The 27,307-nt window shown below is 44.6% G+C and overlaps 1 protein-coding gene and 1 long non-coding RNA gene across 4 annotated transcripts; one reads left to right on the forward strand and one right to left on the reverse strand.

Annotated features, from left to right (window-relative positions):
• The first annotated feature begins 591 nt into the window (after nucleotides 1-591).
• Nucleotides 592-13,079, forward strand: LOC123567568 (uncharacterized). Its single transcript, XR_006690588.3, has 4 exons — nucleotides 592-832; nucleotides 8,537-8,640; nucleotides 9,989-10,110; nucleotides 12,611-13,079. It is a non-coding gene; the product is annotated as an uncharacterized lncRNA (long non-coding RNA).
• A 6,508-nt stretch (nucleotides 13,080-19,587) lies between these two features.
• On the reverse strand, nucleotides 19,588-25,589 carry GSTM5 (glutathione S-transferase mu 5). 3 transcript variants are annotated; one of them, XM_045365755.2, is made up of 8 exons: nucleotides 25,521-25,589; nucleotides 25,158-25,233; nucleotides 24,662-24,726; nucleotides 24,272-24,353; nucleotides 24,073-24,173; nucleotides 22,801-22,896; nucleotides 22,603-22,713; nucleotides 19,588-20,513 (listed from the first exon to the last, which is right to left on the reverse strand). In XM_045365755.2, the coding sequence occupies exons 1-8, from the start codon at nucleotides 25,554-25,556 to the stop codon at nucleotides 20,424-20,426; spliced, it is 657 nt and encodes a 218-aa protein (XP_045221690.1). In that variant the 5' UTR covers nucleotides 25,557-25,589; the 3' UTR covers nucleotides 19,588-20,423. The 3 variants fall into 3 exon arrangements, with proteins under 3 accessions (XP_045221690.1, XP_073855715.1, XP_073855711.1); XM_073999614.1 differs by lacking the exon at nucleotides 24,662-24,726; XM_073999610.1 differs by lacking the exons at nucleotides 24,073-24,173; nucleotides 24,272-24,353.
• Nucleotides 25,590-27,307: the final 1,718 nt, after the last annotated feature.

A 27,307-nucleotide genomic window follows, 5' to 3' on the forward strand; every position in this document is an offset into this window, starting at 1 on the left:
AGTTTAGACACTTAGACATGTCTTTGATTAAAAAAAATATATTTTAAGTGTACTATAAAAGCATCACATGTTCTAGCCTCATAATAATTCTCCCTTTTTGGAGACCCAGGATTCAGTGTGGGTTCTGCCCAGAACTCAGAGATCCAGTTAAAAAAAAAAATAGGTAGTTAGTATCTAAATAAAATTGGTCTCCTTAGACAATCCAATGATAAATTTCTATAATTTTATGTTCAATTGGCAAATAAATCCATTTTTAATTTCCCTCTAGCTAACCATACATTCTCTTTGTACCACATGATGTACATTTAGCTATCTAAACTGTCAGGCCTCTGAACCCAAGCCTGCACATACACATCCAGATGGCCTGAGGCAACTGAAGAACCACAAAAGAAGTGAAAATGGCTAATTCCTGCCTTAACTGATGACATTACCTTGTGAAATTCCTTCTCCTGGCTCAGAAGCGCCCCCACTGAGCACCTCATGACCCCCACCCCTGCCCACAAGTGAACAACACCCTTTGACTGTAATTTTCCACTATCTACCCAAATCCTATAAAACTGTCCCACTCCTAACTCCCTTTGTTGACTCTCTTTTCAGACTCAGCCCACCTGCACCCAGGCGATTAAAAAGCTTTATTGCTCACACAAAGCCTGTTTGGTGGTCTCTTCACATGGATGCATGTGACATTTGGAGCTGTGACTCGGATCGGGGGACCTCCCTTGGGAGATCAATCCCCTGTCCTCCTGTTCTTTGCTCCATGAGAAAGATCCAACTATGACCTCTGCTCCTCAGACCAACCAGCCCAAAGAATATCTCACCAATTTTAAATTGGGTAAGCAGCCTCTTTTTACTCTCTTCTCCAGCCTCTCTCACTATCCCTCAACCTCTTTCTCCTATCGATTTTGGCACCACCCTTCAATCTCTCCCTTCCCTTAATTTCAGTTCCTTTCCCTTTCTGGTAGACTAAGGAGATGTGTTTTATCTGTGAACCCAAAACTCCGCTGCCAGTCACGGACTCGGGAAGACAGTCTTCCCTTGGTGCTTAATCACTGCAGGGATGCTTGCCTGATTATTCACCCACGTTTCAGAGGTGTCTGATCACCACGGGTATGCCTGCCTTGTGCCTTCACCTTGGTGGCAAGTACCACCTCCCCTGGGTGGCAAGCACCACCTCCCCTGGGGGGCAAGTACCCTCCACCCCTTCTCTCCGGGTCTCTACCCTCTCTTTTCTCTAGGTTTGTCTCCTTCACTATAGGCAACCTTCCACCCTCCATTCCTCCTTCTTCTCCTTTAGCTTGTGTTCTCAAGAACTCAAAACCTCTTCAACTCACACATGACCTAAAACCTAAATGCCTTATTTTCTTCTGCAATACCACTTGACCCCAATACAAACTCGACAATGGTTCCAAATAGCCAGAAAACAGCACTTTCAATTTCTCCATCCTACAAGATCTAGATAATTTGTGTCGTAAAATGGGCAAATGGTCTGAGGTGCCTGACGTTCTTTTACACATCAGTCCCTCCCTAGTATCTGTTCCCAATGCAACTCTTCCCAAATACCCCCTCATCCCCAGACTGCTCCTCCTCAGGTCGTTCCCCGCCAGGCTGAATCAGGCTCCAGTTCTTCCTCAGCTTCTGCTCTTCCACCCTATAATCCTTTTATCACCTCCCCTCCTCACACCCAGTCCATTCAGTTTCATTCCGTGACTAGCCATCCCCCACCTGCCCAACAATTTCCTCTTAAAGAGGTGGCTGGAGTTGAAGGCATAGTCAAGGTTAATGCTCCTTTTTCTTTATCCAACCTCTCCCAAATCAGTTAGCATTTAGGCTCTTTTTCATCAAATATAAAAGCCCAGTCCAGTTCGCAGCCTGTTTGGCAACAACCCTTAGACACTATACCCCAGAGGGGCCAGAAGGCCATCTTATTCTCAATATGCATTTTATTACTCAGTCTGCTCCCAACATTAAATGAGGCTCCAAAAATTAGATTCCAGCCCTCAAACTCCACAATAGGACTTAATTAACCTCACCTTCAACGTGTACAATAATAGAGTTGCAATTACTTCTCTCTGCTGTGAGAGAAACCCCAGCCACATCACCAGCACACAAGAACTTGAAAACGCCTAAGCCACAGCAGTCAGGCATTCCTTTAGGAGCTCCTTCCCCAGGATCTTGCTTCAAGTGCCGGAAATCTGGCCACTGGGTCAAGGAATGCACATGACCTGGGATTCCTCTTAAGCCATGTCCCATCTGTGCGGGACCCCACTGGAAATCGGACTGTCAAACTCGCCTGGCAGACACTCCCAGAGCCCCTGGAACTCTGGTCCAAGGCTCTCTGACTGACTCCTTCCCAGATCTTCTCAGCTTAGCAGCTGAAGACTGATGTTGCCCAATCACCTGGGAAGCCTGCTGGGCCATCACAGACACTTTGGGTACTTCTTAACAGTGGAGGGTAAGTCCATCCCCTTCTTAATCAATAAGAGGCTACCCACTCCGCATTACCTTCTTTTCAAGGGCCTGTTTCCCTTGCCTCTATAACTGTTGTAGGTATTGACAGCCAGGCTTCTAAACCTCTTAAAACTCCCCAACTCTGGAGCTAGCTTAGACAGTATTCTTTTATGCACTCCTTTTTAGTTATCCCCACCTGCCCAGTTCCCTTGTTAGGTCTAGGCATTTTAACTAAATTATCTGCTTCCCTGACTATTCCTAGACTACAGCCACACCTCATTGCCGCCCTTTTATCCAGTTCAAAGCCTCCTTCACATCCTCCTCTTGTATCTCCCCACCTTAATCCACAAGTATGAGACACCTCTACTCTTACGTTGGTGGCTGATCATGCACCTCTTATCATCCCATTAAAACCTAAACACCCTTACCCCATTCAACGTGAATATCCCATCCCACAGCAGGCTTTAAAAAGGTTACATCCTGTTATCACTCACCTGCTACAGCATAGGCTTCTAAAGCCTATAAACTGTTTTTACAATTCCCCCTTTTTACCTGTCCAAAACCAGACAAGTCTTACAGGTTAGTTCAGGATCTGCACCTTATCAACCAAATTGTCTTGCCTATCCACCCCATGGTGCCAAACCCGTATACTCTCCTAGCCTCAATACCTACCTCCACAACCCCTCCACAACCCATTACTCTGTTCTAAATCTCAAACATGCTTTCTTTACTATTCCTTTACATCGTTCATCCCAGCCTGTCTTTGCTTTCACTTAGTCTGACCCTGACACCCATCAGTCTTAGCAACTTACCTGGCCTATACTGCCACAACAAGGCTTCATGGACAGCCCCCATTACTTCAGTAAAGCCCTTTCTCATTATTTACTTTCTTTCCATCCATCTGCTTCTCATCTTATTGAATATTTTAACAACCTTCTACTTTATAGCCCCTCCTACAAATCTTCCCAACAGAACACCCTCCTGCTTCTCCAGCACCTATTCTCAAAAGGTCATCACGCATCCCCCTCCAAAGCCTAAATTTCTTCCGCATCCATTACCTATCTCAATATAATTCTTCATAAAAACACACGTACTCTCCCTGCTGATTGTGTCCGACTAATCTCCCAAACCGCAACCCCTTCTACAAAGCAGCAACTCCTTTCCTTCCTAGGCATGGTTAGGTACTTTCACCTTTGGATACCTAGTTTTACCATCTTGACTAAACCATTATATAAACTCACAAAAGGAAGCCTAGCTGACCCCATAGATCCTAAATCCTTTCCCCACTCCTCTTTCTGTTCCTTAAAAACAGCCCTGGAACCTGCTCCCACACTAGCTTTCCCTAACTCCTCCCAACCCTTTCTCATTACACACAGCTGAAGTGCAGGGCTGTGCAGTCAGAATTCTTACACAAGAACCAGGACCATGCCCTGTAGCCCTTCTGTTCAAACAACTTGACCTTACTGTTTAGGCTGGCTCCCACATTATTCCTGATACCACACCTGACCCCCATGACTGTATCTCTCTGATCTACCTGACATTCACTCCATTTCCCCATATTTCCTTCTTTCCTGTTCCTCACCCTGATCACACTTAGTTTATTGATGGCAGTTACACTAGGCCTAATTGCCACTCACCAGCAAAGGCAGGCTATGATATAATATCTTCCACATCTATCCTTGAGGCCACCACTCTGCCCCCGTCCACTATCTCTCAGCAAGTCAAACTAATTGCCTTAATTGGGCCCTCACTCTTGCAAAGGTACTGCACATCAATATTTATACTGATTCTAAATATGCCTTCCATATCCTGCACCACCATGCTGTTATATGGGCTGAAAGAGGTTTTGCTATGCAAGGATCCTCCATCATTAATGCCTCTTTAATAAAAACTCAAGTCCGCTTTACTTCCAAAGGAAGCTGCAGTCATTCACTACAAGGGCCATCAAAAGGCATCAGATCCCGTCACTCAGGGCAGCACTTATGCTGATAAGGTAGCTAAAGAAGCAGCTAGCATCCCAACTTCTGTCCCTCACAGCCAGTTTTTCTCCTTCTCATCAGTCACTCCCACCTACTCTCCCACTGAAACTTCCACCTATCAATCTCTTCCCACACAAGGCAAATGGTTCTTGGACCAAGGAAAATGTCTCCTTCCAGCCTCACAGGCCCATTCTATTCTGTTGTCATTTCATAACCTCTTCCATGTAGGTTACAAGCCACTAGCCCATCTCTTAAAACCCCTCATTTCCTTTCCATCGTAAAAATCTATCCTCAAAAAATCACTTCTCAGTGTTCCATCTGCTATTGTACTACTCCTCAGGAATTTAATCCTCCCTTCCTTATACGTCAAGCTCGAGAATTTGCCCCTGCCCAGGACTGGCAAATTGACTTTACTCACATGCTCCAAGTCAGGATACTAAAATATCTCTCGGTCTGGGTAGACACTTTCATTGAATGGGTAGAGGCCTTTCCCACAGGGTCTGAGAAGGCCACTGCAGTCATTTCTTCCCTTCTGTCAGATATAATTCCTAGGTTTGGCCTTCCCACCTCTAAACAGTCCAATAACAAACCAATCTCTATTAGTCAAATCACCCAAGAAGTTTCTCAGGCTCTTGGTATTCAGTGAAATCTTCATACCCCTTACCATCCTCAATCTTCAGGAAAGATAAAACAGACTAATGGTCTTTTAAAGACACACCTTACCGAGCTCAGCCTCCAACTTAAAAAGGACTGGACAATACTTTTACCACTTGCCCCTCTCAGAATTCGGACCTGTCCTCAGGATGCTACAGGGTACAGCCCATTTAAGCTCCTGTATGGATGCTCCTTTTTATTAGGCCCCAGTTTCATTCCAGACACCAGCCCAACTTGGTCTGTGCCCCAAAAACTTGTCATCCCTACTATCTTCTCTCTAGGCAAATTCATAGTTACCACTCTCAACTACTTGTAATTGCCCTGCCCTTGTTTACACTGCTAGTTTGCACTTTTCCTCCAAACCATCATAAATGATATCTCCTGGTTTTACCTCAAACCACCACCCTTAAGTCTCTCTTGAAGTAGATAGAAGATCTTCAGTGGCAAGGTACACTCCAATACTTTCACCCTGATGAAGTCCTATTCTTTACTTTTATACTCACTCTTATTCTTGTTCCTGTTCTTATGCTACTCTCTACCTCTCCCCAGTTATCTCCACCACACTATCAATCTCACTCACTCTCTCCTAGCCGTTTCTAATCCTTCTTTAACAAACAATTGCTGGCTTTGCATTTCTCTTTCCTCCAAAATCACCAAGGCCTCAACTTACTCACTGCTTAAAAAGGGGGATTCTGTATATTTTTAAATGAAGAGTGTTGTTTTTACCTAAATCAATCTGGCCTGGTGTATGACAACATAAAAAAACTCAAGGATAGAGCCCAAAAACTCACCAACCAAGCAAATAATCACGCTAAACTCCCTTAGGCACTCTGATTGGATCCTGGGTCCTCTCAATTCTTAGTCCTTTAATACCTGTTTTTCTCCTTCCCTTATTCAGACCTTGTGTCTTCTGTTTAGTTTCTCGATTCATATAAAACTGTATCCAGGCCATCACCAATCATTCTGTAGGACAAATATTCCTTCTAACAACCCCACAATATCGCCCCTTACCACAAAATCTTCCTTCAGCTTAATCTCTCCCACTCTAGGTTCCCACGCCACCCCTAATCCCGCTCAAAGCAGCCCTGAGAAACATTGCCCATTATCTCTCCATACCACCCCCAAAAAATTTTTCGCTGCCCCAACACTTCAACACTATTTTATAAGAAGACAGGAATGTCAGGCCTCTGAGCCCAAGCCTGCAGATGGCCTGAGGCAACTGAAGAACCACAAAAGAAATTAAAATGGCTGGTTCCTGCCTTAACTGATGACATTACCTTGTGAAATTCCTTCTCCCTGCTCAGAAGCTCCTCCACTGAGCACCTTGTGACCCCTGACCTTGCCAGCAAGAGAACAACCCCTTTGACTGTAATTTTCCACTACCTACACAAATCCTATGAAACTGCCCCACTCCTAACTCCCTTTGCAGACTCTCTTTCGACTCAGCCCACCTGCACCCAGGTGATTAAAAAGCTTTATTGCTCACACAAAGCCTGTTTGGTGGTCTCTTCACACAGAGGCACATGACATAAACAAACTGAGTTGCTTCCTTTAATATGCAATTTTAAGTCTATTTAGCTGACAACTGCCTGAGGTTGTGAAACAGCTTGTCAAGAATCTGAAAGTCTAAAATAGGAAAAAAGAAAACGTTTTTCTTTTATGAATCTATAAGATATACTTCTATGGGCATGCCTAATACATTCTATGTATTTATGTGTTGTGGTCACAATGTTTCACTACCAAAAATATATAAAAGGCTCTAGTTAATTGGCTTAAAGAAAAATAAAAGCATTTAAATCAAATACTTTATAAGGAAAAGAGAAAAGACTTGTTAAGTGCTTTTTCAAGTTTAGGTAACTTAAGTAAAATCTTTAGTAAATAAGCTAGCCAATTATGGGTAAAGTAATATTAGAAATGTCTTAAAAATTGCCAGCATACATTTTTGTTTGCATTCATTAATCAAGCAATTTCATTCTTACCCCTGCCAAATACTATAAGATGTCAAAATTTGGCATTGGGGTTACAAAACTATAAACCCAGCCCAAAACAGAATGACCTGTGCTTGTGTAATTTTTAATATATAAGACATTAATATTGGTTTAATGAAAATAGCTGCATCTTGAATTTAGTAAGATTACCATAACTTTTAATCCAGTGGCTTTAGGCAGTCTAGTCCATGGGCAGTAGGAGGTTTGTTTTGGGAAAGGACTGTTATCGCCTTCGTTTCAAAGTCAAACTATAAATTAAGTTCTTCCCAAAGTCCAGGAATGAACAAGGACAGCTTGGAGGTTAGAAGGAAGATGGAGTCAGTTAGGTCCTATCTTTTTCACAGTCTCAGTTTTAATTTTGCAATGACAGTTTCATAACTTTAAATGGTAACTATTACAGTTTTCATAAATAATCTTGGTAAACAATTAACATAAAATAGGTAAACATAATGGGATAAATACTTGTAGACAAATTTCTCATAACTTAGAATCGAAAGGAATATTAAATTAAATAATAGATATTTCATTATTTAGGTATGTTACAATAAATATATATTGTAGGAAAATATTCTTGCAAAAAACAAAAAAGTATCCCCTTTTTTAAAAAGGTGAACAAGTTTTGTCTAATTCAAAGTTTAGGCCAGGCATGGTGGCTCATGCCTGTAATCCTAGCACTTTGGGAGGCCAAAGTGGGCGGATCACCTGAGGTCAGGAGTTCAAGACTAGCCTGGCCAACATGGCAAAACCCCATCTGTCTAAAAGTACAAAAATTAGCTGGGTGTGGTGGTGCATGCTGGTAATCCCAGCTACTCAGCAGGCTGAGGCAGGTGAATCACTTGAACCCAGGAGGCAGTAGTTGCAGTGAGCCAAGATTGCGCCACTGCACTCTAGCCCCTGGGCAACAGAGTGAGACTCTGTCTCAAAAGACAAACAAACAAACAAACAAAAAAACAAAGTTTATTTAATGGTTATGTATAAAACAAGGTAAAAGAAACCAGGAAATAGAAAGAAAGAATGTTATAAAAATAAAGAGAATTTTTTTTGTAGCAAGGAAGCTTAAAGAGAAATAATTTTATGAAAAAGAATCTTGTATGGTAAGTTCAGTCCTAAAATAAAATGGCTGTTTGTTTAAAAAGAAGGGGTGTTCAGGACAAACCAGAAAGTCCAATTATGTCACAAATGGTCAGTGCAAGTCACAATAATAGGATTTATTTTTTTAAAAAAAACAAAACTCTTATGTGATCAAGTTGTCATATTATTATTAAGCTTTGGTTTGCTTAGGAATAAAAACTGAGATTTAAAAATTTTAAATTAAGTTTATTACATCCATGTATCTTCCTGTATGTGCTTTTAAACTCCTTGTGACATTGCATTACAGGGTTTTGACTCCTGAGTCTAGAAAGGACAAAATCTTGCTAAATCCTGCTAAATCTTAAACACTGGCAGCAATTAAATCCTCATTTTCAGGCTCAGCAGAAGATGCCAAATCAAAATAAACTGCATTCCTAAGACACACGGCCAGAAATTATAGCTATTCAATTCCTCAAGGCCCAGGGACTGTCATGGAAGAGGTAGGTGCATGACATTGTAAGGGCTGACTTTGAAAGATAAAATAAGTTCAATTGCTCTATAAATTAATCATTAATGTTAAAGGCACACTGATGCAAGACCAGTATATGGGCCCCTGTGTCAGATTAACAAGGTTTTCTTAAAGCATTAATTGACACCTTAATAAAGGTTATGAAAGGCTTATGAAAGCTATATTTTATGGTCAAGATTAAAATTTTATACATTCTTTATAAAATTTAGAAAAACAAATGTAATTGGCTTCATGCTGTTTTTATTAGGGCTTATTGTGTGGAAAATTAAGTCTCTTCTCTTGAAGGATAAAGATTTTCACCTGTTTTAAAAAAAAATCCTTGAGTTATCACTTTGGTTAAATGAATGACTTATTTTACAATAACCTGTGATCCTATTTTGTGGTATCAAATGTTTTAAAACTTTGATATTTGACAAACATTCCAAAATCAAATTATAAATTATGTTTTTTTCTGACCTAATTAATTCTTTAAGATATTCGCTTCCCTAAAGCCCAAAAATGTCATAATTTGGCTTATTTGGTAGAAAAATTATACAGGAAGCATTGACAAATATGAAATGGTGTTTGGTTTTCTTTGGGCTGAATTTGTGTAAATAAGTTATTGGTATGTGTTCCAAAATTATGGGACACTCCTATAATCCTGATATAATTTAGTATACATTATCAGTAATAATTATAATTCTTATGTTAAATTATTGTATGCCACAGAGGTAATAAATTTCCTTGTCAACTGTGCCTTTGACTATGGCTGCCCTAAAACTTTTTGTCATTCAAGGACGATAGTCTTTTTTTGGTCCTCTTTAGATGGTAGTAATTAGCTAACAGGTGTTCTTAAATGGAGGTGTCTGATAACTTTGGAGATTGTGACATTAGAATAGAGAAAAAAAACTTTCAGGACTCTAATGGAGAGCTAAAATGTTCATTAATACTAGGCAGAACATGAATTAACTGCATAAACTGAACTGATAGAAGACTAAAGTAGGCCAGGCACGGTGGCTCACTCCTGTAATCCCAGCACTTTGGGAGGCCGAGGTGGGTGGATCACCTGAGGTCAGGAATTCAAGACCAGCCTGGCCAACATGTCGAAACCCCATCTCTACTAAAAAAATTTAAAAATTAGCCAAGCATGGTGGTGGTGGGCACCTGTAATCCCAGGTACTCAGGAGGTTGAGGCAGAAGAATTGCTTGAACCCAGGAGGCGGAGGTTGCAGTGAGCCAAGATCATGCCAATAACTCCATCTCAAAAAAAAAAAAGAAGACTAAAGTAATCTTTTTAACCTTTGCTTTAAACATTGTTAATCCTTTGTTTTGTTTTTCAGTGTCTTGAAATTTTTCTTTTGAGCTGTTGACAGCTTTTAACAATTTAGTATACTCCTATGAACAAAATTTGGAGCACATTTGTTTCTGTCTACCTGACTTCTCCACAATTTGGAAACTATTTGTGAGTATTCTTAACTTATGGCAATACAGTTATTTGCATAAGTGCAATAATGCTGCAGACCTTGCTGGACTGAACAAAGGAGGATGAATGCGGGAATAAAGACAAACACTAAGAAGTATATTTGGAAGAAGGGGTCAGGGGGCTCTTTGCTTCTAGTGACTAGGGCACTAAGCTTCTAGAGCCTTTCATATGCATTGACTAAAGGAGATAGGGAGAAGGGGGCGGTTGTGGTCAGCTGCTTGACTTAGTGCAGGGCTACATGACTGCATTATTTGAACGGTAGGCTCCAGATGTCCCAATAGATAACCTCAAGGAGCACGATGCCAGGGAGTGACCACCCTCAGCATACCTTCTGGTGGCAGGCGCAGATGCGAGTTTGCCCACATTCTGCATTCATAATAAACAGTTTGCTGCTTGATCATATAGCCTCCAGCAGAATGCTGAGTTGGTCACAACCCTCAGGCTTTTGGCTCCCAACACAATAATAATCTGTTTTCATTTGTAACAGGACACAATTGGAGAAACTGGTTATTTTACCAAAGGTTTGACTTGAATGGTGTGCTTTCCTTTAAGGAATCAAACTTGGTTTGTGGAGCCAATAAAGCCACTTGCAAAACTGGCCTTATACCTTTGTCCGCCTGTGGTAGGTAAAGAATGTCACTTTCTGACAGGTCCAGGAGCCCCAAGTTTATCTTGGAACCTCAAGGGCAGAGGATCACCCAATTCATAGGTATTTTATATCATAAATCCATGGCTGAGCTCAGCTTTAAAACAGTCTTTTCTAAGAGTCCTCCTGTGAACCCAGAAAATGTGAGACAAGTTCCAGAAAATCTGAGACAGGTCTTTATTTATTTGTTTATTTGTTTTATTTGTTTATTTATTTTATTTGTTTATTTATTTATTTTTAAAGGGAGTTTTGCTTTGTCGTCCAGACTGGAGTGCAATGGCACAATCTCGGTTCACTGCTATCTCCGCCTCCTGTGTTCAAGTGATTCTCCTGCCTCAGCCTACCAAGCAAATAGCTGGGATTACAGGCGTCTGCCACCAGGCCCAGCTAATTTTCGTATTTTTAGTAGAGATGAGGTTTCGCCATGTTGACCAGGCTAGTCTTGAACTCCTCATCTCAGGTGATCCACCTGTCTCGGCTTTTCACAGTGTTGGGATTACAGGCATGAGCCACCACGCCCAGCCAGGTCTCAGTTAATTTAGAAAGTTTGTTTTGCCAAGGTTGAGGATAAGTACCGGTGGCGCAGCCTCAGGATGTCCTGACAATATTTGCCCCAGGTGTTCAGAGCACAGCTTGATTTTCTACATTTTAAAGAGACATGAAACATCAGTTAATATATATAAGAAGTACATTGGTTTGGTCTGGAAAGGTGGGACAATTTGAAGCAAAGGCAGGAAGACTGGAAGCAGGGAGGGAGCTTCCAGGTCACAGATAGGTGATACACAAATGGTTACATTCTTTTGAGTTTCCGATTAGCCTTTCCAAAGGAGGCAAATCACATATGCATCTATCTCAGTGAGCAGAGGGGTGACTTTGAATAGAATGGGGGGCAGGCTTGCTCTAAGCAGTTTCCAGCTTGAGTTTTCCTTAGTGATTTGGGGGACCCAAGATATTTTCCTCTCACGCTCCTGTGGAATAATATTCCATCAAAGCACATTTAAAAGCCTATGCAGGCCTGGTGCGGTGGCTCATGCCTGTAATCCCAACACTTTGGGAGACCAAGGCAGGTAGATCACCTGAGGTCAGGAGTTTGAGACCAGCCTGACCCACATGGAGAAACCCTGTCTCTACTAAAAATTCAAAATTAGCCGGGCGTGGTGGCACACACCTGTAATCCCAGCTACTCGGGAGGCTGAGGCAGGAGAGTCACTTGAACCCGAGAGGCGGAGGTTGCAGTGAGCCAAGATCGCACCATTGCACTCCAGCCTAGGCAACAAGATCAAAACTCTGTCTCAAGAAAAAAAAAAAAAAACCTATGTAAAAAAGAATTATTCTTGCACTGTTTACAAATAATTAGGCCAAGTACAATAAAGCAAACTAGTCCTACCATGATTTGTCTTTAGCGAAAATAGGAAACTGGAGAGAGAAAAATTATGTTTCAAAAACTATAGTACACCTAGTGTTAGATTTTAGTCTTGCCTAATGTTTTTTAATTTATATTATTTTCTACAGTTTGGACCAAATTCTAATTTTTCTTGGCTACAAGTCTTCAAAATAATGTTTTCAATATTTTTCTTCTTCTCTCCCATTTTTTCTAATTTAGAGTCATGGAAAACTAAGCTGTGCTTTCTTAAAACTCTGCAAACTAAAGCTAGACAAAATAAACTTCAGAAGAAAAATAACAGCAACATATTTACATACATAAGCCACTTTCATACCTGCCTACTAATGTATGGACTTCAGAGTAATGTGGCTTATATCGATTTTTCCAGGATTGTTCTTTTGTTTGTTGTTGCTTTTTCTCTCTTCCTCCCCACTGTTTTCTCTTCATAGGATGTGAGACCTCACAACCTGCTAAAAATCAACTTTCAGGACCTACACATCTAGGAATAAGCCATCCTAGCCACGAGAGATGAGATGAAACCTGAGACCAGAGACTCATTTTCTCCTAAAATGCTTTCTCCAAAAGATTTTTAAAAAGAAAAGGAGGGAAATGTGAAAGGAAAATATTTGGGGCCCCCAAAATCAGTAAGCTAAAAAGAAAATTCAAGCCGGAAACTGCTTAGGACAAACCGGCCTCCCATTCTATTCAAAGTCATCCTTCTGCTCACCGAGATAGATGCAGATTCTGATTGCCTCTTTCTGAAAGGCTTATCAAAAACTCAAAAGAATGCAACCATTTGTCTCTCCCCTCCCTGTGATCTGGACGCCCCCACCTGCTTCGAGTTGTCTAGCCTTTCTGGATGGAACCAATGTACTTTTTACATATATTGTTAAGCCATAGCTTTTACATATATTTACAAACCAAGCTGTGCTCCAACCACATTGGGGACACGTTGTCAGGACTTTCTGAGGCTGTGTCACGAGCACATCCTCAACCTTGGCAAAATAAACTTTCTGATTTAACTTGGACCTCTCTCAGATTTTCTGGGTTTACAAGTTCATGGTCTGGCTTATTTCTTCCTTGAGTAGGCCAAATTGGAATGAAACATTTCTGAAAATTAACAAGGATTGGCTCTTAATGTTCTTATGGGGTTTACAGTGGAAATAATTACAGATAACTGACACAAGAGACTTAAATTCGGAAGAAAAGATTAAATGGGTGTGTGTACATTTGAATTTTAAATGAATAGGTGCTGCTGTGTGGCCTGACTTGGAGACAGCAGGCCAACCTAGTGTTTGCAGGAGATGTTTTCCATGATGCAAAAGAAAAAGAATAGAACATGTCAGCTAGTAATGTTTATGTTATATTGGAAGTTTGAAGGAAAATTATAATTATTAAATAGGCCTGTACTTTATCTTCTGTGGTACAACACTTTCAATTATATTAACAGATACTCTTTTTGAACCATGACCAAGACTCTATCTGCTTCTTTCCAAAATTATGTTTCAGGCCACGCGCAGTGGCTCATACCTGTAATCCCAGCACTTTGGGAGGTGGAGGGAGGCAGAGGCAGGACAATCACTTGAGCCCAGGAGTTCAAGACCGGCCTGGGCAACATGGTAAAACCCCATCTCTACAAAATACAGGGAAAAATAAAATTAGTCAGGCATGGTGGCATGTGCCTGTATCCCCAGCAACCCAGGAGGCTGAGGTGGAAGGATCACCTGAGCCCAAGGAGGTCGAGGCTGCAGTGAGCCGTGATTGCACCATTTGCACTCCAGCTTGGGCGATGGGGTGAGACCTTGTGTAAAAAAAAAAAAAAAAAAAAAATTATGTTTCAACTGGGAAGAGAACTAAAGGTATGCAGGGAATGTAGGGATGTAGGGTGTCTATTGGGCCTTTTGGACAGAATATGCTTTGAGAGGATTTGTTGGGGCTATTCCAAAAGGCAGAGTCCTCTGGGGAAAAGCAGATCTGTTTACAAGGAGGATGACAATTACCATTTACAGAGAGACTTGTTCCGGAACCCATCAGAATGGACCACTCTCGCTCACTGCTTTCAAGTCTCAGGTTACCATGTGGTAGTGGCCAGTCTGTCTCTGTGTGTCTGTCATCAGTTAGAGTTTCCCTCACCATTCCACACTAGCCACATGAGCTTAAAAAAATGTAGGGTAAGGTCAGGCGTGGTGGCTTACGCCTGTAATCCCAGCACTTTGGGAGGCCGAGGCAGGTGGATCACGAGGTCAGGAGATCGAGACCATCCTGGCTAACATGGTGAAACCCCGTCTCTACTAAAAATACAAAAAAATTAGCCAGGTGTGGTGGCGGGCGCCTGTAGTCCCAACTACTCGGGAGGCTGAGGCAGGAGAATGGTGTGAATCCGGGAGGCAGAGCTTGCAGTAAGCCGAGATCGCGCCACTGCACTCCAGACTGGGTGACAGAGCAAGACTCCGTCTCAAAAAAAAATGTAGGGTAACAAAGTGGGATGACAGTAAACCTGAGTGGGTCACAGAGGGATGGAGATAAGAGCCAATCCAAGGAGTGACTTTGGGTTGTTCATATCAATGCTTAGTATATAAGTCTTATTATGCAATATCTCTTCAGAGTCCCTTCACCAAAGAAGTGCATTCTATAAGCATTGTAAATAAATGCAAAACAGCTTATTTGCAAATCTGAGTGCAGCCTGTTTTCTACTGTATCATACAGGCTCACCTAATTTTTCTCTTTGTTACACTTGCCATTTCGTTTGTTATTTTATAGAGGGTGAACTGGGTTTGTTTTTACTCTTTCTTTCTTCCTTTATTATTATTATTTTTTCTCCAGAGATGAGTTCTCGCTATGTTGTCCGGGCTGGAGTGCGCTGGTTATATGCAGGTGCAATCATAGCTCACTGCAAACTTCGGTTTGCAGATCCTCCCACCTCAACCTCTAGAGTAGTTGGGACTGCAGGCCTGTACCACCACACCCTGCCCAAATTTGGGGTTATTAACTTTACACTTCAGTCTCTCGTTTTCAAAATATCAATATGAACATTACCCGCAGATTCCAAACTTGGAAATGGATGCAGTAGATGACACTTTGCTTAGTGTCTGTTTTGGGAGAAAGTGGGTAAATGTATTTTCATTTGTACAAGGCATGGTTGCATATGCTAAGCAGGAGCATTTTATAGTAGTGACTGTTATGGTAATAAATGGACATGGACATATGGAAAAATAATACATTGTTGTTAGGTATCTCTCATCTGTGTCTTTTTAACACTCTTCCCATAGGTGGGGAATTTCTCACATTAGAATCCCACCTTCCTGAGGTAGAAGACTGCTTTCCCAATGTCCATTCTCCCTACCTTCTTTTGTCACAGAAACTTCATTTCTCCTGGGCACATTACTTCCCAGGCAAAAGATGTCATTTCCAATGTGACTGCATTCTAGCCAATGATCATAAGCAGAAATGGTATATGTTATTTCTTGGAAGTTTCTTTAAAGGGGAGGGAGCAACTCCCATTCCTCTTTTTCCCTCCTGTTGTTTGGAATGCAGATGTGATGGCTGGACTCTAGCAACTGCTTTGGACAAAGAGGTGACATGGAGAAGGGAAACTACATGCTGAAGATAAAATTAAGAAGCTAAGTCACTAAGGCCATTGTCAAGCTGACATTACCAGCACTTAACTGTCTACCTCAAGACACCTTTTTACATGAGAAATAGATGTCTGTCCTATTTAAGCCACTGCTATTATTTGGCTATATATAGCAGAACTTAATGCTAACTAATCCACTTGCTCTTCCAGCCTCCCTTGTGGCTGAGGCAAAGGCCTTGGCCCCAGACGCTGTTAATTGCACACAGTGGTGCAAGACTTCAGTTTTAAAGAAGCAAGCCCTGCTTCTTTGTTTTCTTATGAGAAGGGCAGTGATGGAGGGGTCAGGATTTTGGAGACAGCAGTGGTGAGACTGGTATCCAGTGCCACATGTCATGGGCAGGGGTTCTGGGGTTGGTGCCCAGCAATGGCTGTGGTGCCTTCTCTAGAATAATCCCACACATGATTAGGTGTACTTCCTGGCTACCCAGCTTCCAAGGCCAACTCCCTGGCCCTCCCAGGGATTCAATGAGCTACCTGATATCACTAATAAATTCTTTTGCTGTTTTAGCAACAAGGAACTCTAAGTGATATGCCACCCACGTCAGGTCCAGCAGATTTTAAAGATCTTATCTTTAATACCTTAGCCTCGATCCTACCTGCTTTGAACCACTGGCTCAAACCCAAGATTTCTCCTACACTTGGGTTTAATTAACCTTTATTTCTACTCTTCTGGATGCGGGAGAGTTGTAATTGGCTACCAAAATCTATTGTTCCATTGTAATATGCATCTATCCTTGCAACTAGATATAGCCACACAACTGAATCTCAGCAATCGAATGTGAATGGTTGTGATGTGGGCAACTTCTGCCTCACTTTCATAATGGAAAGTCACTTCCTTGGCTTGGGCAATACAGCTCCAACCAAGGAGATAAGGAAGCACCATAAGGAATGACAGAGGCACAAGATGGAAGGAACTGGAGTCCCTGAATAACTTCACAGAGCAGGACAGCTTCCCGACAACCTAGACTCTTCCCTGTAGAACTGTTACATAAAAGGAGAATCAACTGTTTCCTATAAGCTGCTGTCTTGGGGTCTCTTTCAGCTTCATCTTTTTCTGCTAATACAAGGGTAATGGAGGCATAGAAGGCACGGAAGTTGTAATTAACAACAGATGATTACAGACCAATGCAGAAGCCACCAATACAGGCTGCTGTGTTCTCCCAGCGCATCTCATTTTCTGATTCTATTCTATTAATAGAAGGGGGAGACACACTGAACGCTGTATGAGCACTGTCATGAGGCACCGAACAATCTCACGGTCCAGGACTTCTGCTAGGTTCTAGCCACCATTAGATAATCCTTTTTGGTGGCTCAGTGTGAGGTACATAGGTTATATTACTTCTGTCTCTGACTTTAAAATGTATGTTTTTGTCTTTCATAATTTTGACCACAATGTTTAGAAAATCATTTTCATTTGCAACTCTCTTTGTTTACCACGTCTTCCCTCTTTTTTAAGGATTAAGTGGTTTTCTTTGATAATCACCTTTCAAATCTCAAATGTAATGCCTTACCTTTAATATAGCTATGCACTTTTAATTTGAGCTTCTAAATCGGGAATCAGAAAACTACCACCACCTACTGTTTTTTGTTCTGTTTTGGTTTTATTATTTTTTATTGTGGGAAAATACACATAAAATTACCATCTTAACCGTGTTAACAATTCACTGACATTAAATGTATTCAGAGTGTTATGCAACTATCCCCACTATCTAGCTCCATAACTCTTTTCATCTTATGAAACTGGAACTCTATACACCTAAAATAATATTTTCCTATTCTCTCAGCCACTGACAATCAGCTTTCTACTTTCTCTTTAGATGTTTTTTGACTCTCTCAAATAAGTGAGATCACAGTTTTTGTCCTTTCGTGACTGGCTTATTTCACCTTGCATAATGTCCTGAAGGCCCACCCATGTTGTAGCATATGTCAGAATTTTCTTTCTTTGTGAAGGCTGAATAATATTCCTTTGTATGTATACGTGATATTTCATGTATTCGTTCATCTGTTGATGCACACTTGGATTAGTTCCACATTTTAGCTGTGTGAATAATACTATTGTGAACACGGGTGTACAAGTATCTCTCTAAGAGCTTGCTTTCGGTTCTTTTGGGTGTGTACTCAGAAATTGAATTGCTGCATCATATAGTAATTTTATGTTTAATTTTTTTGAGGAACTGCCATACTGTTTTCCACTGTGGCTGTACCGTTTTGCATTCCCACCGACTGCACAACAGTGCACCAATATCTCCTTATTCTCACCAGCGCTTGTGATTTTCTGCTTTTGAATACCATCCTAACGGGTGTGAGGCGGCATCTCGTTATAGTTTGGATTTGCATTTCTCTAATGATGAGTGATATGGAGCATTTTTTCATGTGCTTAGTGGACATTTTTATATCTCTCTGGAGAAATGTCTATTCAAATCCTTTGCCCACTTTTGAATCAGGTTCTTTGGTTTCTGTTGTTGTTGCAGTCACCTGTGTTTATAAATAAAGTTCCATTGGAATGCAGTGTCCCACCATTCATTTATGTATTGTCTATGACTGCTTTTACACTACGATAAGGCTGAGTCATTATGACAGAGCCCACTGGCCAGCAAAGCCTAAAATGTTCTCTACCAGCCCTTTGCAAAAAGTCTTTGCTGACCTCTCTTCTAGATCTATGTTTATTTTACTCATTTCATATTTTCATACTATCCACTTATCTTTTATCACAGTATTAACTCCTAACTTCTATTACTTTTTCCTTTTTATTTTTATCCCTTCTGTATCGAAGTTAAACATTCATAAATATTTGGCCTAACTAATTTTTCTTACCAGTTGCATAAGATTCTAACTTTGCTCAAATTTTTTCTTTTTTTTTTTTTTTTTTTTTGAGACAAGGGCTCACTGTCGCCCAGGCTGGAGTGCAGTGGTGCAATCTTGGCTGACTGCAGCCTTGACTTCCCGGGGTCAAGCAATCCTCCCACCTCAGCCTCCTAACTGGGTGAGCGACACCATGCCCAGCTAATTTTTGTATTTTTTTGTAGAGATAGGGTTTCCCCATGTGGCCCAGGCTGGTCTTGAACTCCTAGACTAAAGCGATCCACCAGCATGGGCCTCCCAAAGTGCTGGGATTGATTACAGGAGTGAGCCACCGTGTCCGGCAAATGAGTCATTTACTTCTTAATGACCTTAATATTACACCTATTTCTCCCTTTTATAGTGCAGCTGCAGGCAGTGATCATCTGGACAACGGCCCCACAAGACTCTCCTCAAAATTTCCCTGTTCTGGGCTACGTCTTAAGATTGGGCCTTACTCCACTATCCAGCCACTGTTGGAGGAACCTGCTCATCAGATGGTGATCCAATGAGTCCTGCTCCTTTGCGGATGACTTGATATAAAATACCCACAACACCTGCTGACCACACAGATTGCTACTGTGTGACCCAACAACCAGGCTTCCCCATCTCAGTTTAAGCCATTCAAAGTACAGCTAGCAGCTACTAAACGCTGAAGTTACAGAGAGCTACTGGCTCATTCTCTAAGACACATACATGTAAAATCTTCTGAACGTTATCCTGTATCTTCTCTGGTTAAGACAACTATATCCAGAGCTCTCAATCCCAATAATGGCTGTACAGGTTGGCAGAATCTTCCCTTGAGGGAACTCTCAATTTTTCACATGTTTTAAACATTTACTATATTTAAGGAACGTGACTGATACTAGAGGTAAAAAGTTCAATAAGACATGGCTTTTCTCTTCAATAAATTTATGATTGAGTTTGGGTGAAAAACAAGTACCACAATTACAATACGGTGGGATTATGTTTTATTGAGAATTGTCATGACGAAGGAGATCTAGATCAGGGAAGGCTATCAGGACAGGGTGAAAGAAGGCAGTCTGCCTGGGAGCTGCTCAGCCCTCTTCCCCGTCAGCCCAGCCCCTCTTTGAACCATGCCAGTTCTAGACGGCCTACCGGAAAGCTGAATGAGGGAGGAACTTGGCACAGAGCACCTTTCTGTAGTAATCCCCACAGTGAGGAACAAAGGGATGTGGCTAGAGCGCAGAAATTACCAAGGAAACTTATGAACCTGCCTGACCACCATCCCCAACACACACACACACACCCATCCACTAAGCTCTGGCTGTGGACAACAGAAGACAAAAAACCACTCACAATTCGAGCACAGTCCTGAGTCAAGGGAGCCTCAGGGAATAAGACAACACAAGGCAGGCATGGTTTGGGCTTTACTGGGCATCACACAGGGCTGGGGTAGGGACCTAGCAAAGGGAGCAGGGCATGCAGATGGTCTTTGAGGACAGTGCTAGGGAGCTCAGAGATCAGTCTGGCTTCTCAAAGAACAGACAAGCACTGACAGGAAAAGCAGTCAGGTTGGCGTTAGTGCAGGAAAAGAAAGACGTTAGGAGGGGGACTTTGATGGAAGACGGTGGGGAGCTGAAGCTTTAAAGAGCCTTGATGCAGGGAGGGATGATGTTAGAAGAAAGGAAGCCAATGAGGCCTTGGGGAAGAGAAGAGAGCAGAAAGAAGGAGAAAGAAAGAAGGCGGGTCCAGGGAGTCAGGCTGTTCTCCCAGGTCACAGGCAGAAGGGTCGGCTCTTCCCTTCTATCTTCTGGCATCACGGGGCCCTATGTGCTGTTCCACGTGGCTGTCGTTCCAAACAAAAGACCTCGGTGGAATCGGCTGGACTTCATGTAGGCAGAGATCTTCTTCAAACCCTGAGGGCGGGAAGAAGGGGCCAGAGTCCGGTCTGTTGTCTGGTGGGGCTGGAGCAGCCTTGCTGCAGGCAGAGCAGGTCAGGGCCCTGGCCACAGCCTTTCCATGTGGGCTCAAGTGCTGGAGCATCACACAGTCTCTTAGGGTCTCCAGCTCTTCTAAGTTAACTCTTCTAACTTCCTTTAAGTAATGTTATACCATAATAACAGCTACCATTTACAAAAGAGCTACACTGTGCTGGGTGATCTATATCCAAAAGAAATTACAACACAGCCTTAGAAAATCCACTCGACTACTCTCCAAGGTCAGTTCTATTATCACCATTTCTCATATGGAAGAACAGAAGTTCAGCAACTTCCTCACACTCAAATAGCTAGTAAGTGGGACAGGGCTGGAATATAGCCTGGTTCTGTCTTCAGTTCTAGCATGTTTTTGCCAAATTCTCCTCCTCTTCCACCCAGCCACACCCCATGCCAGATCCTGTCACTCTCTGTCTGCACAAACATTCTCCTTTTTCACAGGGAGGTTCTTGGCTTGCCTAGGATTGCACACACAGAAAGGACCTGCAGCAGAACAAAGGGGTTCAGAACACACCTGTGCAGCCAAGAAGAGAGCCCAGATCTCACCCAATGGCTTAGCAAAACCTGGATGAACTGGATAGGGCAAGGGTGAACCAGCAAAAGATAGGCCAGACCAGGCTCTAATCATTCCCCTTAAAGCACAGAGTCCAAACTTCTCCACCTGGTACCTGAGCTAAACCTCCCTCTGTCCCTGTGCCGCCACCACATCTCTAGACCTACTACTGCTAGCCAGGCCACATGACACTCAGGCGTGCTGCACACAACCTTACCAGGAATCAATGACCATGTAACTTCTAAAGAATTCAAAGAGATCCAGGGCTCCCTCTCCCCAAAGGGCCAGGGTCAGGCAGGCTTCAGGCCCCAGCCCTCGGCTGTTCCCCACTGCTCCCGTCCCACCACCTCTGACATAACCTCAAGGCTGCTCAGCCTGGACCAGAACCAGAGCTGATGGGAACTAGCTGAGCAAGCAGGCTTTTTGATGGGGAGTGGCAAAGGGAAACAGATTCTAGGCTCAGAAGTCTGTTGAACTAATGCCTTGAATCCCCAGATCTGTACTAAAGTAGGATTTGCTGCTCTCAAACAACTTCAGCACGGGTGAGGGATGGTTCCCCATGAGTGAGGGGCAGGCCCCGTACGCAGGTGGTGCCACACACACCTCACAGGCTGCTCTGCCTGCACTGCAGGCCTCTCGCTGCACTCATTTCCAGGATGGGTAGGTCATCTATGCATCTCCCACTGTGCCTCACACCCTGCCTCATGCAGAGGAGAAGGTCGGTGAATAGGAGTAAAATCAGTGTGCTACTCATCTCACAGGGGGAACACTTGGAACATTGGAGGGAAAAAAGAGAGGAAGAAAGATAAAGAAGGACACTGCCCCAGCACAGAGCACTTCAACACACACTCCTTCAACAGGGGCACCCACATATGTCCCCTAATCCAGCTTCAGCCTCAGCTCCGTATCTCAGGATTTTCCACATGGGGGTCCGACCATGCAAAGCTTCTGGGGGTAGCTACGAATAGTGCCTGTGGGTTTGGTACTCGACATCAATGCCACGGTGTGTCAGTCCTACTATTGCCAGCTGCATCCGCACTCCTGAAGTGCTCTGCCTCTTCCAAAGCGTCCTGGGCGGTGAAACCCAGGCTGGATGAGGCCTGAGGAGTTTTTCTTTTGTCACAAAAGGGAGAGCCCTGACTGCCACCCATAGATCCAGAGGCTCACAGGGAGCCCAGCACAGTCTCCATTGGCTCTGGGGCCTGAAGCAAATGCCCGACCCTCTCATTCTCAGTTTCCTTATCTCTAAAACAGGCAAGATAATTCTGTCACCCTGTAGGAATGTTGTAAAGTTCAAATTCCACACAATAGGTACAGTGTGCTGGGCACAGTTCCTGGCATAAAGCCAGCACTCAATAAATGCAAGTTATTCTTTGTGTAGCTCCAGGACTGGGAAAGCATCTCAAAGGAGGGAAAGGAACAAGGGGCATCAAAGAGAAAGGAGGATGGGGGCATCACCTCAAAGCGGGAGATGAAGTCCTTCAGGTTTGGGAAGGCATCCAGGCAGCCGGGCTCAACTATACGCCTCATGTCAAGGACATCATAGGCGAGGAAATCCACAAAGGTGATCTGCAGAAGGCCAAGTATGTGTGGTATGAAAACCCCATAAAACATGAAGGAAAACAAATCTCATTCCCCATTGCACTCCTCCTTTACCTTGTCTCCTGTAAACCATGGCCGCTTCCCCAGAAACTGTGAGTAGAGCTTTAGCTTTTCAGGGAGTTCCTCCAAGTATTTTGGCTTCAGTTTCTCCTGAGGCAGAAAACAGCTGTCACCACCCTCAGACAAAAGCTCCCTGCATAGACATGGCCTCCCCAGGGCTGTGGATGGCCCAGGCTGGCCGTGGGCAAGCAGCCGTCTTCCCCGCAACTAAAACTGGGGCAGTGCCCAGGCTTCAACTGGATACATCAGCATTTATTAGACTCTGACTGGGTGCCAGACCCTATCTGAAGTGATCAGAAGGCAGAGAGGAATGAGATGCTGTCCCTGAATCTGTCCTCACTGTCCTCCCAATGGCCTCTGGGTCAGCCCCAGGAGCGCCTGAGCACCTGGCAACCTCTGGACCCAGACATGGGCAGAATCAAGGATGCAAAGAACTACAGGAGCTCAGGGAAAGAAGTAGAAAGTTCCTTCTAATGCGGTGGCAGAAGAAAACAATGAACATTGAATAGTTTCCAGGGAGATGAGAAATTCAGGTTGAAAGGAAGAAGGGAGAGCCACCCTTTGACTGGCTCTGAGCTGTCTGTTATGAAAATGTGTGGATCCCTGTGCATTTCAATGACAGCACTTGGAAACTATTGAGAAGATGCAATTCAAGAGTGCCATTACATTCCTCTATCTTGTACTTGAGTCTATATATTCTAGGAGCAGGTAAGTGACGTGAACCAGCTGACAGAAATGACCCATGACAGAGGCCAGAGGCGATGAAGGAGATTCTGAACATGAACTTTATCATCTAGGAATTGAATTTCTATCCTGGGATGCCTGGATCGTGTCCTAAGATTGCTGGGAATTGCCTCTGCTTTTGTTGACATTGGAGTCGTGAGAATAACTGTTGATAGTATGGGAAAGCACTTGGAGGATGAGTGGTACCAAGGACTTAAGGAAAGACCAGTGTGTGCAGGAATGCAAGAGTCCTGGCCCCAAATCCAAACTCTGCCAGGTGCAGATCACTGGGGAGACTCACAAATTCTGGGTTGTAGCAGATCATGACCAGTTGCATCCGGTTGTCCATGATCTGGTTCTCCAAAATGTCCACACGACTCTTCAGAAGAGGAGATGATTCATGTGGATGTTTTGTAGAACCAGGCTATAGACGTTTCCAATGAGCAGGCCAGGGTCCGCTACAGGCCTGACTTTGTGAGTCCTTCTCTGCTCTGGGCCAGAAGCCAGGGAAAGGGGTGACTGGGAGTGGGGTGCAGGACTCACAAAATTTGGGTCAAAGCAGAGTCTGACCATCTCCATGCGGCTGTCCATAAGCTGGTTCTCCAAAATGTCCACAAGAATCTTCTCCTCTTCTGTCTCCCCACCTGCCACCCACAAAACACACTCACTCTGAGCATCACACCCCAATCCAGCCAAGGAGGAGGCCACCTTCCCCCCACACACTGCAGCCAACCACACTCACACAGGTTGTGCTTGCGGGCAATGTAGCGCAGGATGGCGTTGCTCTGGGTGATCTTGTGAGTCCCATCAATCAAGTAGGGCAGCTGGATGAATGGGAAACCGCGGAAGCTCAGTTGGGCCACCAGGCCCCCCAGCATCCCCATCCCATAAGCAAGGGCAGAGAGGAGACCGGGCACTCACTGTGCCTGCTCATGGCAGGCCTGAAATAAGAATACTGTCATATGGACGAATGAGCTTGGACACAGAACATCATGGAAGGGCTGTGTAGACAGCCAGGAGTGAGGGAATTGGGCAGAAGACTCCTGATCCTAACCCCTCTAAGCTGGGAGAGGAGATGCAGTCAGAGACACGTTGCACTTGCCCCCAAAACCGCCCCTTCCCCTGCACCTACATTGGGAAAGTCCAGGCCCAGCTTGAATTTTTCATTCAGCCACTGGCTTCTGTCATAGTCAGGAGCTGTGGTGGGGAAGATGAAGTGAAAACAAACCTCCCCAGAGCCCAGCCCTCCTTCCCCGAGACCCTCTCAAGGAGCCAGTGGCAAGACCCCTGAGACAGGTGGATCTAGAACCTGACCACTCAGCCCCACATCCCAGGGATAAGGGAGAAAGAATCCCGGTGGGGACTCTGGACCCCACGCGACTAAGGCTTCCAGGGTTTAGGCAAGCCCTGAGCGACACCCATCCCAGTTATCCAGACAGGGGACCCAGCATCCCGCCCCAGCATTCTGCCTTGCAAGGCCAGAGGGCTCCCTCCCCGGGACTCAGGGAAGGGAGAGCCTGCAGCTCCAGCAGGGGAGGCCTGCAGAGGCAGCCACAGCTGGCCACCATGGGTTGCTTGGTGCCAACTCAGCGGGAGTGGGCAGGGCCCGGACACGAAGGTGCCATTACCGTGCCCCATCCGGTACTTCTTTTCCTCGTAATTTGAGTCTGTGTATTCCAGGAGCAGGCGGATGGCGTGCGCCAGCTGGGAGAGATGGCACGCATGCAGCTCGGGTCAGAGATGGTGGGTCCCTGACTTGGTGACTTTCTCTGCACCAGTCGAGCCCCCAGTCTACACTGCACTTACCTGTCGCCTCCTCTACCCGCCCCCACCGCCAGACACACACACAGCGTCAGGCACAGGCCCTTCTGAGGGCGACCGCCCTGAAGAGGAACGGTCTCTAGAGCCCTTCCCTCAGCTGCTCCACACTTCCCTCCTCCACTTCCCTTCTCCACAGCCCTCGTCCCACCGTCCAGCGGACCCACGCTCACCCCGCGGATGTCCCAGTACCCCAGGATCATGGGCATGGTGCCTCTTGGTGCGGATTCTGCAGACAGGCCTCAGCCGAGCGGGGCTCAGACTTTATGAGAGACCCAGGGAGGGGAGAGGAGGGGCCTTGCTGCGATCCCGCCCCTCGGCCCGCCACGCCCCTGAAACGCGCCATTCTGAGGCCCCGGAGAGGGCGCCTGGGGCTGGAATCAGTAACACCCACGCCCGCCTCCCAGCCCCGAGGGTTCCCGGAGCGAGGTCAGGGCGCCCAGAAGCCGAAGGCCGGGATCACCCTCGCCAGCTTCCCCAACCCGCCCTGAGGCTCCACGAGTCCGTCCAGCACTTGCTAAGTCCACAGCGACTTGGCCGTGCGCATGAAACACCAGCCAGATCCTAAAGAAGCAAAAAGCTCTTCTCCCTTCTCCTCCCTGCCCGCGGAGTCCCTCAGCCTTCTCTCCGCTGCCCAGTTCCCGCGGGCTCTGGGAGACTCGGGCTGCAGGGATCAGACTAAAAGATGGTGGCCCCAACCTGGGAATTTAATTCTGCCCGTCACTGTCAGAGCAGGACTTCCTCTGATTCGAAAGCTACTCCGAGGGCTTTGTCTCCCCTCTAGCCCCGCCTACACAGGAACGGTGTCAGTGGTATGGGAAGGACCCCCAAGAAATGGGTCAGAGTAAAGGAAATGTGGTCTGTGTTTTCTGTTAGGGGCCCTCGGGTACTGAGTCCTTTGGTCATCTGACTACGTACTATGTAAAGTAGCCACTTCGTATTTTGGCACAATTTATGAATCTAAATTAAAGGATCAGACCCAGCAAGTTGGTGAGGTATCTGAGGTGCCCCCTGGAAATGTCCAGCCAGTCCACTAGGTGAACCTCACATAGACCAAAACAGCAACAGCAGCAGTGAGTACAGTGGCCACAGAGGGCAGGCGAGGGAGGGTGGAAGAACTTCTGGGACCAAACTGAGGGTCAGGCTGCTATTTCTCCAGCCCCAGTAACCAGATGCAGATCACCTGGAGAGGAAGAGAGGTTTTATTTCTGCAACTGGTTACAGGGAGAAGGTCTGGAAATTACCACCAGACCAACTCAAAATTACAAAGTTTTCCAGAGCATATATACCTTCTAAGCTATATGCCTACAAGTGAGTGTGCATCATCTAAAGACATAAGTGATTGACTTCTTTAATCTATAACTAAGTTCTGGGTCCTGAGACCTTACTCTGGAGCCTCAGTCTATTTACTTTATCTAAATGGGTCCAGGTGCCGGGGGTGATTACCCTTATCTCGTTTCCTGCTACCTCACGGAGGTGTGGGGAGTTCCCTCAGACCCCCAATAAAACTTGTTTAATCCTAAATGGGTCCTGTTAAGAATTCCTTCGTTATTTTGTCATGCTTTAAGGCCCAAGAAAGGCCTAAGCAAAACTCTTGGTGGGCTTTTGTTACGTACCAGCCTTTGTATAAAGGTACCGGCTTTTTTTTTTTTTTTTCTTAGCTTTTAGTATCTAATCACTCAGTCAGTACTGAGCCAGTTGTTAGGGAGGCCTGTGTTAGTGAGACCTGGTCTGCCACACAACCTGTCATCAGAGAGGCCAGAACCCTGTCCTGCTGAGGAGGGAGGTCAGAGTATGGTGGCCAGGACCACAGGCTGGGACCCTCACCTCTCCAGATCCACCGTTCTGGACCTGGCTCCTGACCCATGTGTGTTCTTCAGTGTGAGATGGTGGCTCCAGTGGCCTTTGAAGTCACACTGTGATATGTGACTCGTGGTACAAGCTCCACAAAAACAACGTT

Source organism: Macaca fascicularis, chromosome 1 (genome assembly GCF_037993035.2).
Source record: "Macaca fascicularis isolate 582-1 chromosome 1, T2T-MFA8v1.1".
In the NCBI taxonomy this organism is placed as follows: domain Eukaryota; kingdom Metazoa; phylum Chordata; class Mammalia; order Primates; family Cercopithecidae; genus Macaca; species Macaca fascicularis.

Bases quoted from the DNA above. Each gene is read 5' to 3' on its own strand.
- GSTM5 (XM_045365755.2), bottom strand. From the start codon at position 25,556: ATGCCCATGATCCTGGGGTACTGGGACATCCGCGGG. The intron at 24,354-24,661 runs GTAGGTGCAGGG...CCATTCATCCAG, and splicing joins TGGGCCTGGACTTTCCCAAT to CTGCCCTACTTGATTGATGG. The intron at 22,714-22,800 runs GTAAAGGAGGAG...GGCCTTCTGCAG, and splicing joins CATGGTTTACAGGAGACAAG to ATCACCTTTGTGGATTTCCT.